We start from the raw sequence: 20,102 nt of genomic DNA, 5'->3' as shown, positions 1-20,102 counted from the left end.
TTTGAGTACATTTAAAATCAGAATGTTTTCAAAAAAGTATTCACATGCAAACGTCTGGTTAATAATATTAGGTCTACACCAACTTAGACATTTTCTTTTAAAGTACAAAAAAACAGGAAAGTTTTGGTGTGTGTGTGTGATCTGGATTTTTAACACAGCTTTAAAAATTGTTCAGTCATAGCGATAGTGTGGCAGTTTATAGTGATGTCTAGCACTAAGGCATCATGCCGCAGACATGTAGCATGCTGTCCCACCCCGTCACATTATTCTGACACCAGGCCAACCAGTCCCAACACTAACCTTTGGCTCCTTTACTTAGCATAAATATATAATCTGCATAAATGTCTAATATTAAACAGCTACTTTACATCATACTAACACAGTTCTAACTCACCTATGTTATCCCCTTCAGATGTCACCATTCCCGGATCAAATCTTCCCAGTTTAATAAACCATTCTTTGCTTGCACCAAATACTCCTCCGAACACAACTGGTGATCTGATGGAATAAAAAGTTTTTGATTGACACCTCATAATGTCATCATTACTTTTTTTAAACACTTTGTACCTCAGCCTTCTTATAATCATCCAGAACCAGGCTATATTGCCATCTACGTTTTGCTGAGCTGTCAACTTTTACAAACCTGTAACTTCTTTTGTTATTCTGTTGCACTGAGTTAGCCTTGTACTTCTAATTCTGAGATGACTATTTCAAAAGATTTGTTGTTGTTGTTGTAGTGTTTAACACCATTTTTCAGCACAAGATAGGCTGTACATGGCGACCCATATTAATGGTGGAGGAAGAACCCGGGAAAACCCCAGAAAGAACCACCGACCCATGAGAAGCTACTGGCAAGCTTTCTCACTTACCACTTACCGACATTGGTTTTATCCAAGACTCGAACTCATGCAGGCAATTTCAAAAGATAATGAGAAGGCTGTAACTTACTGGGTTATCTTCAATTTGTTTAATATTGATTCCACAAGAAAATGTTTTTCTTTTAAATAAAGTTCAGTAGTAATTATAAGTATATAACCACTGTATTTCTGCAGTCAAATTGTAATTTGTATCAACTTACAATAATATGTGAAGACCATATAAAAGATGGCACCTACACTTGTTTTAAGGGGAGTTGATTTTGGATGAAAGTGGAAATCCTAAATAGAACAGGAACTTGTACAGGGATTTAGCTTCGCTTCTAAGACATTTTCTTGTCTAGTAATTTTTTTATATATTCAAATTAGTCAAAGGTAAGAATGTTTCTGTTTGACAGATTTATTGTCAAATACAGATGTTGACAGATTTATTGTGAAATACAGATGTTGACAGATTTATATTAGCTTTGAAAATAACCTGGATTTGTAGAGTTATCCTAATAAAAAATTGGTTGATTTGTCTGAAAATGAAATATGTGAAATTAAGTACCTGTTTCTATCAGGAGTTGAATATGGGATGACTTTATCTAAAAATAAAAAAATAAAAATGCTTTTGGGCATAATGGTTTTATGGCTTAGAAACTTTGAATAGATCAAAATATAAACCGGATATGAGAAGATTATATTAAAACATGATCTCTTTATGGATGAACTCCCTTGGAAGGGTGAACAAGGGACCAATTTTTTTATAGGAAATGTTTTGAAAATACTGTAATCTATATTGATGATATGCTTACAGATTAGGGAACTATTAATGACTTTGATAGCCATAAAGCTTAATATAGTCTCAACACAAATTGCCTTGCCTTTCAAGGGATTATTCAATGTGCAATGTTCTTAAGTAAAAAGTTAGATATAATGACACCATTTATCCCTTTACATTTAGCAACTGTATTTCATAACAATAAAGGATGTAAAGACTATTACAAGTCACGTTTGGAAAAGAATGTTAAACCAACTAGTGAAAATAAATGGAATTAAATTTTCAGTTTGAACATGGCCATAATGCTAAAGCTTGAACAATAACAAGAAATTAAAAATTAAAATGGTTTCAATTTCGTGTTACTCATAGAATTTTACCAAGGAATTCATTTCTGTATAAAATAAAAATCATATGATGCTGATAAACGTACTTTTTATCAATATTTCCCTGAAACTGTATTGCACTTCTTTTGGGAACGTAATGTGATAATCAGACTATGGAATGATGTGTCCCACTGGTTTTGGAATAAAGTGAACACAGCTACTGTGCCAAGTGCAAAAACATTCATCGGGAGATACACGTTTTGATGGAAATATGAACAACCATTTTATTTTTTTCTTCTAGCCAAATACTATATCTATGTATATCAAATGAAAGGGGATATTCCTAAAGATCAGAAAAAGCAAAGAGGTATTTATGAAATCAATTTTGAACAAGAAATGAACTTTTTCCATATTGGGGGTGTGGGACACTTTTAGAGGTGCATACAGACTAAATGATTTAACTAAAGTTTAAAGTTTTAAAAAATAGTATTATTTACCTGATAAAATCTTTAGTGTTATTATAATCAGGTACTACTTCCCATCTGAACTGCAGAATCCAGTCAAACCCTGAAATGAACCCCCCCCATCATTATGTTATATTTATAAAAATACATACAATGATAGGATAATTTATTCTATAAAGAACAAGTATGATAGAAAAGGATGTGAGAATTCTTCACGTATTCTGCTTGAGTTCAAGGCTTACTACTATATTAGTAGCTTGCTATGCTGTACCTCATTTTAAATATGACTTTCTGACCATAGCAAGTACCTGTACATATCTCCATGTCTTCTTGTTTGTCTGTCAGCATGAAAAAATGGATTTACCTCCCCTTGCTCCCTCGGTTCCTGCTGTATACTGATTGGTCTTGGAATCAATTATATCCAGAACTGGACTCACAACTGTATATGGATTCTGCAATAAATTGATTATTTTTATTAAAAAAAGAAAATCACTTGCAAAAACAAAACTGCAACAAAAATGCTGAGAACCAAATAGTTGTTTGAAATGTCGTCTGTCTTGACTGCAACATAATCACCCACACGTATTGAAAAGGTACTGATCATTACAATTTCACACTGTAAATATACAGAGTATACTAAATTAATGGCAATGGAAAATAATGGAAATTCCTTAACAATAGATTAGTGATTGTGTTTTCACTCTCTGGCCCAGACATCAACATAATTTTTTTTGTAGCCAGAAGGACTAGTGGACTGATAAATTTACTTGTCCTGCTGAATCTTCACTAGTCCAGCACACAATACACTGTAAGACAAATATCAAGATTAACTAGCCATCTGACTATTGAAATTATTAAAATTACAAGTCTGAGTGAAAACTGACTGGGCAAGCAGACAACCATTAATTTTGAGCCCTGTCTCTGTACCAAACACTTGTATCATACAACTGACACTTTTAGAGACATGGTTCATACAGGTGTTTGTGAAAACTTAAATGGTTTAAGACTAGTTTTAGAGTCCACAACATTTCTGCTTAAAGAACATTTGATGCATTTACAGCAAAAATACTCAAGCTAGTAAAACGTGGGCCAATGAGAGCATGTTGGGGCAGTGGCAGTACTTAACTTTACTATAATGGACACTAATTGCATGAAAAAAAGTATGTAATTAGAACAGCAGGCCAATTTTATCTTATTAACACTGAATGCTAATTTGCACTTGCATGACTGGACAATGCAGACTCTCCCATCGCTAAAATATCAATGACCGTTTTGCATGGAAAGCAGTGTACTTTATTATCACTTTTTCAATTCTTCAAAGCTAATCTCTATATTCCTTCTGTTCAAGCCATGTTTCATTTAAGTCACAAGAACCCTGTTTATAATGATGGCTCGTGATTTATCAGTTGCTTTGATGAACTAAAATAATGGTACTTCCAGGATGCTGTATAAGGGAGACCACTTGCATGCAATGTTACACAGGATAATGTATAAGGGAAACCACTCGCATGCAATTAGTAGATGACATGTTCACTCATTGTCCACTAAAAACTTTTAATGGGTTTAAAATCAGTATTATTATTAATGGAAACAAATATGTTTATTTGGGTCAAAGTCTAGGTCTTGGAATTTCTTTAGTATACTGTACATAATCGAGGTTGTGGTATTTATTTTGTAAACATCAGGATCATTCTAGAAGGTTATTTTACAGGTAATGTTTTTTTTAAAATAGAAAATGCTAATTGTGACCTGAGGTCTAGTAGAGAACTATATAATCTTATAACTGTGAGTTTTTTTCAGTCGTGCTTTAAGACCTAGCACTCTGAAGTTGCATTATATGTTGTGTCCAGTTGGGATGAATTTTTTTCCTTCAATTAATGAATTCAAGTGATTATTTCATCTGGAAATACACAAGCGCTCTCACAACATTCTTGGATAGAGACATTCACTTGAATTTATCGTGAATTCAAATCCAGAATTATATTACTGTGATTAAACAAAAGACTGTTGGCACTTCAACACTCAATAAGCTAACAGACACATCATCGTCTTTGGTTTTTTGGATTTATTCTGGACTTCTACTGAATTTTATTCAGGACTTTAAATTCTTAGGACTTGTGTCTGTAATTCTTGGATTATTTTGGGATTTAATTTGCAATAACATAAGTTCTTTTTTTCTCATTTTCATTTTGTATTCTATGGAAATAATATATTTGTTGGGATTTTACTAAGCTTGTTGCCTTTCACTCTTTTGTGTTACTTATTTTAAAAGCTTAGACTCATAGCTGTGTACATATGAAAAAAATTATCTGGTTTATAATTATATAAGGTTTTAATATAGTTAATCAAGACTAATACAAAACATGAACACAACATATTTGATTACAATGAAGTGAATCTGCATACCTGGCTACTGAAGCATGATGTCCATTAATAGTATGGACATAACAAATCATGGATATAATGGAGTAGGTTTCCAGGTCACAATAAAAGTCCTTAAAGTGCTGGACTGTATTAAGATTTTGAATCAAACCTGAGAGATTCTGTACAGCAATGGCTCCAGCCAGCCCACATTAACTTCACAGTTACTGGTCATAAACAGCAGCACATCTCCAGATGCTGACTCAGCACATTTGTTCATGGAATGGATGATTTCTACAATAAAATTTATGAAACATGAAACATTGATAAATATGAAACATATTAAAATTTGAAACACATATTAAAATTTAACAAAACATTAAAATTTATGAAACATAAAACATATTAATTAATAAGAAACATACTGAAAACATTAAAATTTATGAAACATAAAACATATTAATTAATGTGAAACATTAAAAATTATTTAACATAAAACATTAATTAATAAGAAACATACTGAAAACATTAAAATTTATGAAACATAAAACATATTAATTAATGTGAAACATTAAAAATTATTTAACATAAAACATTAATTAATAAGAAACATACTGAAAACATTAAAATTTATGAAACATAAAACATATTAATTAATATGAAACATTAAACATTATTTAACATAAAACATTAATTAATAAGAAACATACTGAAAACATTAAAATTTATTAAACATGAAACATATTAATTAATATGAAACATTAAACATTATTTAACATAAAACATTAATTAATAAGAAACATACTGAAAACATTAAAATTTATTAAACATGAAACATATTAATTAATGTGAAACATTAAAATTTCTTGAACATGAAATATATTCATCTATTTTACTTACAATATTTAAAGATGAATCTAAATTTGTTACAAAATCAATAAATCCATTAAAAAATGAACTTCTAGATCAAGTCCAAGCATAAAAACATATTACAGATCAATGACCCTATGTTTCTTTACAATTTTGTTGTTTTCCCTTCAAATCCAACAAAATTTCCTCATTTTGATAACTTTATTGAAATATTTATTGATTAAAGACTGTTAATTCTTTTGAAAGAAACACTACTAACCTTCTTTTTTCTCATTCCTGAAAACTTTAACTGCAGGTATCTCTGTCAATTGTCGTAAGTTGTTTCCTGTAATGAATGGAGTAATACTTCATTTAATTGGTGTGTATTTAACAACTAAGTGATGGATTTAGAGGAAGTTCGGGACCTTATGTCAAACTCCGTTTTCTGGCTATAAAAGCAAATTTTGTCAGTTAAAAATAGAAAAGTTTCATCAGTTTAACAAGAAGCAAGAGGCCCATGGGACCTGTCAGCCAATTACAACAGCAGTTGACCAAAAATCTGGGTCATCATGAAGCACTCTTTGGAAATTTTTTTCCAATTTTGTTTACTGCAAATGTTATGATAACAACTGTTTCAAGGTTTTTCTATTTTTTCTTGATCCATATTATATTAGTACATCTGCATTTGTCCATTACTGAAATCCTTTTTATCAAAGTTGGTCTGATTCTAATGAACCTTTTTTGAGATTAAGTTGTTCAATGCTTTTCTATTTTTAGTTAAGGCAGCATATTTGATCATGAATTGGCATCATTTCATTAGTATGACTTTGGAAGTTCTTCTTTCTCTTATGCTTTCTGTCAAATTTGGTCAAATTCTATTGAGCCATTTTTGACGAGATAGTATTAACATTTTTACTATTTTTAGGAACATATTACAACCATAGCTGCACAGTTTGTGAAAACATGAACATCCTTCATGCCACAATGCCTTCTGTCAAAGAATGTAAAATTCTGTTGCATGGTTTTTTATAAAAAGGCAAAGTTTTTTTCTAAGATCATATTGACAATGACCATTATCCAATGGTGCATCAATATTATTTGTACAAATGTGATGGGCTCTTATGCCAGGATGCTCTGTGTAAAGTTTGTGTGTGTGTGTGTGTGATTCAGATTTTTAACATATCTTTAACAATTTTCCAGTCATATCGTTATGATGTCTGCAGTGTGGCAATTTAAAGTGATGTCTAGAACTGGGGCACAATACCGCAGACATGTAGCATGATGTCCCACCCAGTCACATTATCCTGACACCAGGCCAACCTGTCCTAACACTAACCTCTTAATGCTGAGCACCTAGCAAGGCAGCTGTTATTACCATTTTTAGAAGTCTTTTAGTATGACTTGGCTGGGGTTGGAACACAACCTACCGCATCCAGGGTGGATTCTCTAACCACTAGGCCACTGGAGCGGTGCTGTCAAGTTTGTTAAATTCTATTGAGCATTTCATTTTGAAAAAATAATATCATAGTTTCTCTATTTTTATTAATGGCAGACATATTTGATGAATCAGCATCATTTGTGTAAATTTTAAATCACTTCACGTCTGGAGGCTTTCTGTCAAATTTGTTCATATTCGGAATATCAGTTGCTGAGAGAAAGTAATTCAAACATTTTACTATTATTTAGTACATGTAAAGGTATTTAAGGGCAGACAATAATCCTTTCTATAAATATGATAGTCCTTCATGCCTTCTGTCAAATTTGCTTGAACTCTGTTCATGACTTTTTGAGAAGTCCTTAAAACATTTTATGTTTTAAGTAACAAGGTCTATAGTTCACATCCAATCCATACAATAAATAAATATGTGAATGCTCTTAATGCAAGGATGTGTTCTGTCAATTTGGTCAATTAATTTGTGATTTGGAATTAAGATATTTTTAAAAATTGAATCTTTAGCTGTATCTTATGGTATATTGGCATCATTCGTATAAACTTGAAAACACTTAATGCTACATTTCTTTCTGTTAAATCTGATTTTACTCTATTCTGGAAATTTTTTAAACTCATTTAAATGTTTTTATACTTTTTGTAATAGACAGCTATATTTAATGGCAGATTGGTATCATCTGTACAGACTGAAATGCCAAGTCTGGTTAAAATCAGTCCATTGGTTTTTGAAAAGCATCTGAAAATAGCAGTTGTTGACGGATGCACAATAGATAATACATGCAGGGCCATAACATAAACTCAGTTGGCCTAATGGTCTGGTGAGCAAAACAAAAGCCTCTTTATGGGATTAACACTTTAAGTACAAAAGACCAAACTATTTATGATATTTATGAGAAACTCCAACTTGCCAAATTTGGTAACAAAAATATTTTCATACATATTTGGGCTCACATGTACAGTAAATATTTTGTTACCCTGAATCTGATAATCACGAATATAAAATCACTGAACTTGTGTCAGACAATGCTAACATATACAACATGACTTGGTTATATCTATTATTAATATTTTGGGAGAAATATAAAGTTATTTAACTTGCATTAGATATATCCACAAAATTGGCATGATAAAACACCAGATGTAATTTGTGTTATCACACTCACAAGCCAGTACAGATAAAACCCAGAGTCAGAGTGGTGACTATCAGCTCATTTACTTGAATGCAATGAAAGACAAGTCTGGTCAAAATCAACTTGTATATGTGCAAGTCATTGTATGCATTGGCTCAAGGACACACAAAAATGCAAGCATTGATATCTGACATGATCCCAATCCCAACTAGGACTCATTACCAAAATTAATTCACTAAATTTGAATATAATGGTGGTCATATATGTTGTTGTCATTTAGAAGCAATTATATATTGCAAGAAGTGTTTAGTGCAAATCCCATGTCAATGTCATCATTTGTAAAAGAGGGTTCATGATAAAAAAAAGTTTAGATGGCCACTTTTGTGTCATCTGGAGGTCAGATGAACACAGTATTCATTCAGAACCAGCTATACAATAGTGTATTACTAGAATAGTATTTTAGTGAAACTCCAAGCTGACAGAGTGTTTTAGTGAAACTCCATGTTGATACAACCATCCATGCAGAAGAGGCAGCCATATACAGATTTTAATTATGGCCTTCATGGCAGCCATTATGGAAGATAGATCAGCCTCATTTTAATATATTAATAACTATATATTGCAATAGAGATTTCTAATTTTTGGGAGGTCATATTGGCTTCATTTAGGACCAGCTATATATAGTGAGAAGTATATTACTGAAAACCTCATGAAAAGTAATGGTAACAGTCTTACTAGGACTGAAAACCTCATGTAAATATGACAATCCCTTCAAGAAAAGTAATGGTTAGACCTCCAATGTAAATCTGTGGAAAACGTTCATGCAATATGTACCTCCAATCAGATATGTCCACTGTTGGTAATATTTTTGTAATAAAGACTACCATATGATAACCTTTTTCAAAACTGCCAAGTCGTGCCACATGTACACTTGGCCTTAGTGACAGGAAGGCTAAAAACAATAATAAATTAATAACAGAACATGAAGATGGACAACACCTTCAAATATTAACAATATTAATAATTATTAGAACAAGAAGAATAAGAACAAATGTTTGGATAATCTTTTTGATATTTACCATTTTGACTAAAATCATCTATTACAATAATCTCTGTAAGCAGACTTGGTGGACTTCTCTGAAGTATGCTGAAATAGGTCACAGGTGAATAAATAAGCGTTTTTAGTTACATGTATGTCAACAGCACCAAAGTGTGTATTCTGTTACTCTCTTTTACAGCTTTGCAACCTTGATTACTTATAGGTAAAGATTTTTCACATTAAATTCCAACCAATCCATACATTTTTATACAAACATGTATCTTTTATGCATTTATAATACCCAGATGTTGTTGTAGTAGGGTTAAAGCCATTTTTCAGCACAAGATAGGCTATACATGGTGGCCAGCACAACCGGTGGAGGAAGAACCCTGGAAAACCCAGGGAAGAACCACTGACCCATGAGAAGCTACTGGCAAGCTTTCTCATGTACTGACATCAGCCAAGCTTGAGACTTGAACCCACACAGACAGAGATGAGATAGCAGTGATCCAGAATGATGAGTGCTTTAGACCACTTGACCACACGGGGCCCCCACAATACCCAGATTAAGGAATACATAGTAAAAAGATTAATTGTAAAACAAAATGTGTATATTCTTCTTACAAAAATTAACTTCAAGGACAGTGCAACCTTTTTTGTAATAAGCACACCAAGTGTAATCTGACATTTTAGCTGTAACATTATTATTTATACTACCATGTAAGAATGACTTAAGTAACATCACTAAGACATTATCACTTTCTAGTGTGAATTTAAAATCTTGATACAACTGAACTCGTCTCGAATGATCACCAAAAGTTATGGTCCTTAAAGACCGATGGTCTCTTATGACAGGTCAAATAGCATTACATAATCAATAAATCTGTCCATTTAGAAACTGTTCTCTCAAGACATGTTGTCTCTGATAAGAGGGGTCTTTGAAGAGAGGTTTAACTGTATGGTGTAATTCTTAATGCCAAGGGTATGCTATCTTCAAAAAAGTCAATATATCAAGCTTAAAAGCAAAATGCAAGAGATTATACAAAAATGCTGGAAGATTCTTTAAACGCAACAATCATGAATCTATTTATTTAAATATATTGTTGTTGTTGTTGTTGTAGGGCTTGACGCCATTTTTCAGCACACAATAGGCTATACATGGCGGCCAGTATTAATGGTGGAGGAAGAACCCGGGAAAAACCCCGGAAAGAACCACCGACCCACGAGAAGCTACTGGCAGGCCTTCTCACATACCCACAATGGCCGAATCCGAGACTCGAACCCATGCAGACAGAGGTGAGATGGCAGTGATCCGTAACAGAGAGCGCTTTAGACCACTCGGCCAATCGGGGCCCCTCATTTAAATATGTAAAACATTTGAAATGTAAATATATCTGCATACAAAGAGAGATAAAATTTAACATAGGACATGAGCAAAACATGTTTATGATATCAAGTCCATCCATTCTGAAGTACTGGAAATATTGTTTAAAACAAGCATATCTTGCACAATGTATAAGTTGCTGGAGACCTTGAGTGTTGGTAATTCACACCCTATGTGCCAAGTCATTTCTATTTTTAATGACAGAGGGTAAACCAATGCTGGAAGGAATGTGCAGTGTCATGCAGAATAAAAAATGAAAACAACCAAGGGTAGAAAGGAAAAAGATGATAACAGGCATTAAATCTCCAGTGCTGGATCTATTCCCTACATTACTATTATTTTCCACTGCATGATACTGTCATTTTCCACTGCGTGATACTCCACTGCATGATACTGTCATTTTCCACTGCGTGATGCTCTACTGCATAATACTGTCATTTTCCACTGCATGATACTGCCAGTTCCTGCCAGCATTGACAATTTGTATTTGGTATGCAGGATGTACAAATTTGTCCAAAATAGACACTCAATTTGTTGTGATACCAACAAATGCTTGAGGCATAATATATATGCCAAATTTTATCAATGATTGATGATACAATATTTATGCCAGTTGATATATTATCTATGCCAAATGATCTAATCTCTATTCCAAATAATCTAATCTCTATTCCAAATGATCTAATCTCTATTCCAAATGATATAATCTCTATTCCAAATTAGATAATCTCTATTCCAAATAATAAATTGCCAAAGATCACTGAATATATTAAGCTCATGGCTCTTAAGTGTCACTTAAATTTTCATAACTAAAAAAGTTACAGCACATACAATGCATTCCATGCAGAGTATTTGGGGTGGGGGTTGGAGAAGGAGGTGGAGGATAGCAACTGATTATATTGATGTCTATTATGGCACCTGTAGATTGCGTTAAGAAGTGTGACCAAAGATTCATTCTGGTAGACAATCACAACACTGGCCTTCAGAGTTGATACAAACTCCACATCTTTACATCTGGAAAAATAAGCAAAACATGTTTGACCATTATATAAAGTCATGTTTAGTAGCATGTTTGGTTTTGATAAAATATCAAATCAAACAAAATTGGATACAATTTCTGCTATGATGTGACAAGCACACAGGCAATGACCAAATGAAATCTTCAGTCTAAGAATCAACAAATTTTCTTTATTTTTTTGTAATTTTAGTGGTAAGTAGACAGTTATGTTTTAGTTTGTATTCAGTCACCATATTTCCTGTGCATGTGTATTTTATCCACAAAATGTAATCATCAAACATTCAAATATTAATAGGAAATGATTTTATTCCAACTAAACATGGCTTAAAAAGCCAATTTAATGACAGTCTTTTTTCAAATGATTTTATTCCAACTAAATAAACATGGTTTAAAAAGCTAATTTAATGACAATCTTTTTTCAAAGTTGCTAGATAAGGCAAAATTTTGCAGTTCCACTAACTTCATAAAAAATCCTTACTTTTATTCCAATATTAAAAATAAAATCTAAATTATCAAGGAAATCACTAAAGAAATCAAAATGGCACAGAAAACTGATATACAATGCATTTTCATTGTATTTCTCAGTCAAGCTTCTCACCAAATTGCAGCAATTTAAAACTAGAGACATTCTGAAACAAAACGGAGGCAAAAGATGAAGGATTTAAAAAGAAATGGTCACTTTAACAACAAATATTTACACAAATAAAAAATCTGCATTAACTATCTAATACGAAGAAATATCTGCACATGTGTTCATCTCATAATTTCTAGTATTTCTGAACAAAGAAAATAATACTGTCCAATATGAAATGAAGGCTTTAGTGATGGGCACAAGAAACTGGGCCAACTCACTGCAATTGGCTCGTATGGCTTCTAACAGATGGAATTATGCTTGGAAAACTAAGAACGGAAAATAGGCAATTGGGAGACATAACTCCTCAAAATGTTTATGTGTAATGCTGGAAATCCAACTAATTCCAGGTCATCTACATACAGATGCATGATGTGATGTGATTTTGATTTTTAACATAGCTTTAACAATTTTTCAGTCATAGCGCTACGATGTCTGCAATGTGGCAGTTTATAGTGATGTCTAGCACTGGGGCATCATGCCACAGACATGTAGCATGATGTCCCACCCAGTCACATTATCCTGACACCAGGCCGACCAGTCCTAACACTAACCTCTTAATGCTGAACGCCAAGCGAGGCAGCTGTTAGTACCATTTTTTAAGTCTCTGGTATGACTCGGCCGGGGATCGAACCCCAGATGCATGATAATTTGGTTGGAATCATACATTACTAAGTATGAAACCTATGCTGCAGAATCCAAAGTTTGGCAGATGACTAACCAGGGTCCAATACTTCTAAGTGACAATGTGGATTGCTGGAAATTCATTCAAGGTAACATAAATATAAGCTGATTGCCAAAGTTGACTAAACTCCAACAATCACTGATAAAGTAATGTCGCATATATAAAGTCTGGAGAACAGACAGTCAAGGAATAACTCATACAATTGACATTGTTGAATGCTGGAAATTGAACTTATTCAAGGTTTCAACAATATACAGTGGCCTATCAGATTTGGCTGAAATCCAGCAAATCTCAGTAACGTTATGCTGCTGAAACCAAAGTCAGGAGGACTGTTAATTAGGGGGTATAAATCCTGTAAGAAAAGATACTGTGGAATAATGGAGATTAGTTATTCAAGGTATCAAACCAATTCTAGTTAAAATTCAATAAACCCTTGAAAATTATGATAAAAAATGGGGCATAACTGTTGCAAATGATGTTGTGAAATGCTGATAACTGAATGTTTTCATAGTCTGATCAGTATATAATGTGTGTAACTACTTTTTTTAAAACCAACTAACCTGGGTAAAGGTATATGCTGAGAAAACTAAATTTAGGCAAATAGATAATCAGGATGACACAAGTCCTGCAAATGATGGTATGCTGGAAATTAAAATAATATAGATGTTTTATCAATATCAAGTCACAGACCAAATTTTGCTCAACTGTAACAAACCTTGGTAAAGTTTATATTACGGAAAGCAAAGTCAGAAGGAGGGACAACCAGGGGGCATAACTCCTTCAAATGACATTGAGTTGTAGATCATCTCATCCAGTCTCATCAATATAATGCTGCATAGCAAATTTAGTTGAAATCCAACAAACCTACCATGTATACTCGCTTATAAGTAGAGAAAACTGCATACAACAAAGATGGTGATCTGCCAAAGCATAATGTGCCTGCAGATCAGGGTTCATGTTGTTTGTTCTACGGATTACTCCTAACAAACTCCACAGACCCAAATCTATCAGTGCATTATACAATGGCAGCTTGCAGTTGGACTCAACTTATAAGCTATTATATGTGGTAGTAAAGTTATCCTGTAGAAACCAAACTCAGTAGGATTGACAATCATGGGTCATAACTCCTTTAGATGATGAAGCCAGATTTGAAATCAAAAACTTTAAAAGACTCATGAAGTTAATGCTGCAAGCCAAATCTGGTTAAAATCTAACAATTCCTAGTAAAGTTTTCGTGCAGAAACCAAATTTCTGATGGGTAGATGTTGGACTACATGACAGATGAGATTACTATACGACTCAGCTGACTCTGTCAAGCAGGACACTAATTACTGAAACAACCAAAACTGTTTCTTATCGTTTTGCTCTGCCGAAGATGACAAGTTCTATCATCAAATAAAACCATCACTTTTATGTAATCATCCTAATTTGCGGATATGAAAAAGAAAAAATTTCTTTTTAAGATAGTTGTCCATGCAGCCTTTATCCAGGGCTCTAGTTCAAATGATGACTGACATGATTAACTCCTGAACCTGACAGGTAAATAATACAATTGTACTTGATCATTTACGGTTTAAAAATTTAGCACATTACATGCGAGTAACAATTCTCCAGCCAGTCAAAAGTAGAGGTTCCCTCTCATCTGCACCAGCCCCTTTCCCTAAGCATGTACTTAGTTTGCTCAATGGCTATGTCAAATATCAAGCTATAGAAACATGTACAGATGAAAGCAAATCAAGAGTTATTTACTGAGTGTTTCTTGTGTCTGGTAACTGTCTCCCAAATTCAGATTTTAATGATCCATGGCTGGTGTTGTAAAAGAACTTGACAACATCAAATGCTCCTAGGCTGACATGGTACTCCTGGAAAATATACCAAATCAAGAATCTGAACTATATGTTGATTGCCAAAAATCTTAAGCATAAAAGTGTATCTCATACAGACTTGTCTCAACAGACCACTCTCCTGATAACAAAATGTAGTTTGCCATGCCAGGTGGTTTCTTAGTGGACTTAATTAAAAAACAATACTGACTTATGCATTAAAAATCTGGTCTTTCATGAAATGCAAGTCTTCTACACTTGTGGTCCTTTAATGTTATGTTTTACTCTACAAATCCAAAATGTACATAAAAATTACGTGCTCAGCATTCAATAATAAAAGTTATCAAGCATAGTTAAGTAACAGCATTGATAAAGAAAGCAAAGACCAACTCCATTAAAATATAAATGTGCACAATTATATAAGTTCAACGTATCTTTTAAAAATTAAAAAATGCTCCCCCATTTATTAAGATCAATCTCTAAAGAATGTCATATGCTACTAGAGCCTGGTCAAATGAACTGCAGCAAAAACTTACACCCCCCCAAAAAACACATTTTATTTAACAAAACTGGCTAAAAATGACTGGCATTGTTTGTAAAAAATATTTAAAAAATATATCAGTGGATGTGACTTAAATCATAGGACTATTTGAGTCGCATACCACAAACGCCGAAAATTCTGTGCAACTAGTTTCGCATTTAATTTATGCTTCTTCAGCACGAAATGTTTTGAAAGTAACGGATGACGTCTTTTATTTTAAAACAACAATTATGTCATTACGTAACGTCATAAATGATATGCATCATCATAACAATTATATATGACAGGATCTAAAAGATACACGAGTCTTTAATGAAACTTGAATTAGTAAAATAATAAAATAAAATAGAGACAAACAGTCATACATATAATTATATTGTTATAAAGGATATACAATATATAAATTTAAATTATACAATTTTATATAGTGCATTAGCATTAAGTCCATTAGGATACAGAGTGTCTAACTTATGAATCCAATAACTTACTGGATATAATTATATTGTTATAAAGGATATACAATATATAAATTTAAATTATACAATTTTATATAGTGCATTAGCATTAAGTCCATTAGGATACAGAGTATCTAACTTATGAATCCAATAAGTTATTGGATTCATAAGTTACATACTCTGTATCCTAATGGACTTAATGCTAATGCACTATATAAAATTGTATAATTTAAACTGATATATTGTATATCCTTTATAACAATATAATTATATGTATGACTGTTTGTCTCTATTTTATTTTATTATTTTAGCATACATTTAATATATATATTCAATCCAAATAATGAACTCACCTTAGGTCTCAGTTTGGCCTGTAACTGTGCATTTTTTGTCAAATATATGAAGTACAAAATGGCATATTTGATTCGATAAAGGAATAACAATCCCAACAAAATTACAAGTATATACACAAGTCTTTTTAACTGAAATCTCATATCTACACTGATAATGCAAATAATGCGCTTCCACCTGTTGTCCACACTGATAACTTTCAAGTTACGACTCAATTTTCAAGGTTTATTATCATTCACATGAACTGCTTTACCCGACCTGCAACGTGGACCTTTCTTTACTAACATCACAAAATATGCTGCCTCTTGTCAAGAGATATGCATCTCAAACTAGTGCATGTCTAATTTTCAGAATAATCTAACGTTATGACACCCGTCTATATAACTATTGACTTCGCGATCGGAGTCGGTCATTTTCGACACAACATGATGTAACTGCGGAAGCTGTCGTAGGACTGCACATCAGGTATCACGGTACCGAATGTTTTTCCATAGGGCTCAATGCTAATGTTTTGTGAAATAAATATACTTTCTATCCTACCTCAGCATGCATGTCACACACTGTCATAGAGAATAATGTTAGACTGTCAATCTGACAAGGACAAAACCAAGTACTCCATTGCATTTAAGAGAGCTAACTCTGCTGGAACTAGACAGGGATAAGAGTTATCTAGTAACAATAGATATTTTCAGCCATGTGTACCACATTTTTTAAAAAATCCTAAAAAATACAAAATATGATCTAGATATGAATTAACATAATCTCACATGCTGCCTAGAGGTTCAACTTTTGTAAGCCTAACAGAAAGTATAACTATCACATAATGCGTCAATCACAGTTACTGTATTGTTGTTTATTTCTGAATACTATGTTCCTACACATTAAGCTCCGCCCACCTGGGCTTGTACACTTAGTACCGTTATACCATCAAGTGTATATATTTGGTGGTTTGCTTCTGGCCGAGTGCACCACATATGTTACTACAGCAAAAGCTGGCAGTATTCCGTTGTAACTTTGTCTCCATCCACCACCACATTTTATCCACGGGACCAAAAGTAGTTCAGAATATAGTTTTCAATGCCGACGACTGTCATCCGAGGCTTCTCTAATAACCTGACATAAAGGCAGATAAAGTTCTTGTTAACTTCGAAATACCCTCATCATCCTCACGACCTCAAAATGATTGAATTGCAGTGTGTTTTATCATACGTTTTTATTTCTTCTCCATAACATCGGAAAGATACCGGCAAAGCATGTAGGTAGACTCACCAGGAACGCGGTAGTACTAAAATGCGAAAAGAACTTCTTTTTGCGAATAAAAGAGATAAGTGCCAAAAGAACTCCTATATTCTTTACTTCTTTATCAAATTAAAAAATTCTTCTTTTAAAAGGAAGATAATGACAAAACACTTTGACAAATGCATTTACAACACGAATTTGTTTTACGACATTTTGGTCCTACGACTAGTAAGTACATACTGCAGTATGTCAAATTACTCGCGAAAAGACGAAATAAGTGCGAAAAGAACTCGTAATATCGTATTATCTATATTTCTTTATCAAAGTTAATAATTCTTTTCTTCTTCTTCTTCTTCTTTTTTTGTTTTTTGAATGAATGGAAGATAACGTTAAAACACGTTGACTAATGCATTTATAAACGTGAATTTTCATGACAAGTGTTAACAGGACCAAACATAATGTATTAAAGAGCGTGAACATGACCTCCAACCCTTCCATTTCGGACCCTAAAAACGGATCAATAACAATAATGTCGACTAACACAGTGGAACTCGACCGTGAAAACTCCAATTTATGAAGGAAACCCAAGTGGGAATGGATACCAAATCATTTTGTGCCCCTGGTAGAATTGCCAAGGCACAGTGCTCCTGATATATTAGCAATACAGGAATACGAACAATAAAACAAATTCAATGGAAACTGAACCATTATAGGTTAATCAAGAAGGCAACCGTTCAACAATTATAGAAGAGTAAATTGATGCGAATACATCATCTTTGTCTACAACTGACATGCATGTAGACTCTTTGCAAGAAGGGCCGATGTCAACAAACGAGATTGACCAAAATCCAGTTGAAACTGATTAAAACAGTTCCATACAATGTACAAAAAGAGCCAATATTCACTCCGGGACCCCTTGGAAAGACATTCGTGGACATAAATGACACTTCCAATATTCTTAAATTTCCTTCAAAGTTTTAAACGAAATACAAACGCATCGAAAGGATGGCTATTATTTTGTGATGCGCAATACATCCAGTGTATAAAGATGGAAATACAGGAAACGTTCTGAGTTTTGCAACAATTGCTGGGCATTGAACCATGGCTCAACTACAGCAACCATAATCCTGGAGAAAACCAAAGCATGGGAAGGAAGGGTTATGTTCCCATAGAACAGCAGACTCTTGCAAGTGAGGTCACAATACTCCGACGGACATCTTTGGCACAGACGGTATCGTTGAATCTACACATATTCCACTCGTATTGACAGACTCCACAGGGAAATATACATTTTGGATGAAACGGTGAGTGGAAAGCCTTTCAGAACCTATTTTGACCAGAAATTGCTGCCACTTCAGGAAAATAAAACATAACAAAACTGGCTAGGAAATGTAGAATTCCGTTTAATTGGACGAATACAAATTCCGAGAGTGATAACCATATTTTGAAGTCTGCGATCGACTGGATGTTCCAGGTTCTTTCAACGATCTTCAAAACGCTGTAAGACATTGTGTACGGTGACAAAGTAGAGAGTTGTTGAAAATTGAGGAACATGATCAATTACAAGTTAAAAGAAATATTCTTGCAACATGACATAGATCTTGATAGATTTATTTCTGAGGAATAACGGGAACGAAGAGTGAATCGCTCTTTGTCAGATGTCGGGAAAACGAACCCTTATGCTGTTGTGTCCATGGATGGAAATAGAACGATAGTAATACCATCTTCGTCGCGGAGAAAACTAAACCAAACGAAAAGAAAAGGGGCGGAAAGGTCGAGAATTCATTCAGCAAAAAGAAAATTGATAACAACGCAGCAATCCTCTAATGGACGGCGTTATTACCCAGAGGGACTTATTCATGTAAGATAAACTTAGAAGGAACCTGTGTGTTCTTTTTTTTTGCGCGTTGATCTAATTGTTACAAGTCGTATAATAAATATATTTTCAAAAATTATGCCTAGTTTACTTCAGTGTAATTTTATCTTTTGTCTTCCTTGAAATATATATTCCATTTGATCAAGCAATAAAGGAAACACATAGTCTTTCTGCACTTGCATATTCCTTTGACAAATATTTTAAAGGCATCGTGTTTTGTACTGAAAGGTCATATAACAAAACATTCTAATATTGGTATGTTGTCCATATGTTTCTTAATGCCGTTGGCTTTTAAAAAGAAGAATAATGAAATTGGAACAAGTAATAAAGAAATTACTAGAAAATGCGTTTTGCTTTGTACTTATTCTCTTTGCAAGTCATTTTACATACCTTATGCTACAATCAATGTATTTGTCAACTTTCATGTTATGAAAGAATTTTGAAATTGATAAAGAAAACAGAAGTTTTTTCGCACTTATTTCTTCTTTTCGAAAGCCACTCTACATAAGGCAACACGTACTGACTGGTCAGTAGTGAATGGGGATACCTTAGGGACAATGGCACTTTAGTCGTAGGCCCAAAATGTCATGAAAATTCATGTTAGAAATACATTATTTAATGTGTTTTGTCGTTATCTTTTTTTGAATTTTTTAAAAATTGAATTTGATCAAGAAATAAAATACCAATTATTTTAGCATTTATTTCTTCTTTTCGCAGGTCAGCTTACATACGGCAGTATGTACTGACTGGTCCTAGAACAAAAATGTCATGAAAATACATGTTGTAAATTGCATTGGTCATTGTGTTTTGTCATTATCTTTCATTTTAATTTATTTTTTTAAATT

General features: G+C 33.2%; 1 protein-coding gene across 2 annotated transcripts in view; it reads right to left on the bottom strand.

Moving 5' to 3' along the window:
- The window catches only part of LOC149805711 (polypeptide N-acetylgalactosaminyltransferase 14-like), a 36,012-nt gene extending 19,264 nt beyond the window's left edge, over positions 1–16,748 (bottom strand). Inside the window, exons 1-9 of one of the 2 annotated variants that reach the window (XM_089950386.1) lie at positions 16,683–16,748; positions 14,722–14,834; positions 11,557–11,652; positions 9,295–9,362; positions 5,916–5,981; positions 4,959–5,080; positions 2,790–2,877; positions 2,459–2,528; positions 395–498 (exon numbers count right to left, since the gene is read on the bottom strand). In XM_089950386.1, coding sequence (XP_089806512.1) covers positions 395–498; positions 2,459–2,528; positions 2,790–2,877; positions 4,959–5,080; positions 5,916–5,981; positions 9,295–9,362; positions 11,557–11,652; positions 14,722–14,834; positions 16,683–16,709 — 754 coding nt within the window. In that variant the 5' untranslated portion in view covers positions 16,710–16,748. Of the gene's footprint in view, positions 1–394; positions 499–2,458; positions 2,529–2,789; positions 2,878–4,958; positions 5,081–5,915; positions 5,982–9,294; positions 9,363–11,556; positions 11,653–14,721; positions 14,835–16,144; positions 16,609–16,682 lie in introns of those variants that run through there. The other variant, XM_089950385.1, reaches the window with a different exon arrangement.
- Between the last annotated feature and the right edge of the window lie 3,354 nt (positions 16,749–20,102).

The sequence above is a fragment of the Sinohyriopsis cumingii genome, chromosome 2 (genome assembly GCF_028554795.1).
Source record: "Sinohyriopsis cumingii isolate HCF-2022 chromosome 2, ASM2855479v2, whole genome shotgun sequence".
Classification (NCBI taxonomy): domain Eukaryota; kingdom Metazoa; phylum Mollusca; class Bivalvia; order Unionida; family Unionidae; genus Sinohyriopsis; species Sinohyriopsis cumingii.
The sequence above is the reverse complement of the archived record's forward strand: the minus strand, read 5'-3'. Positions and strand labels throughout refer to the sequence as shown.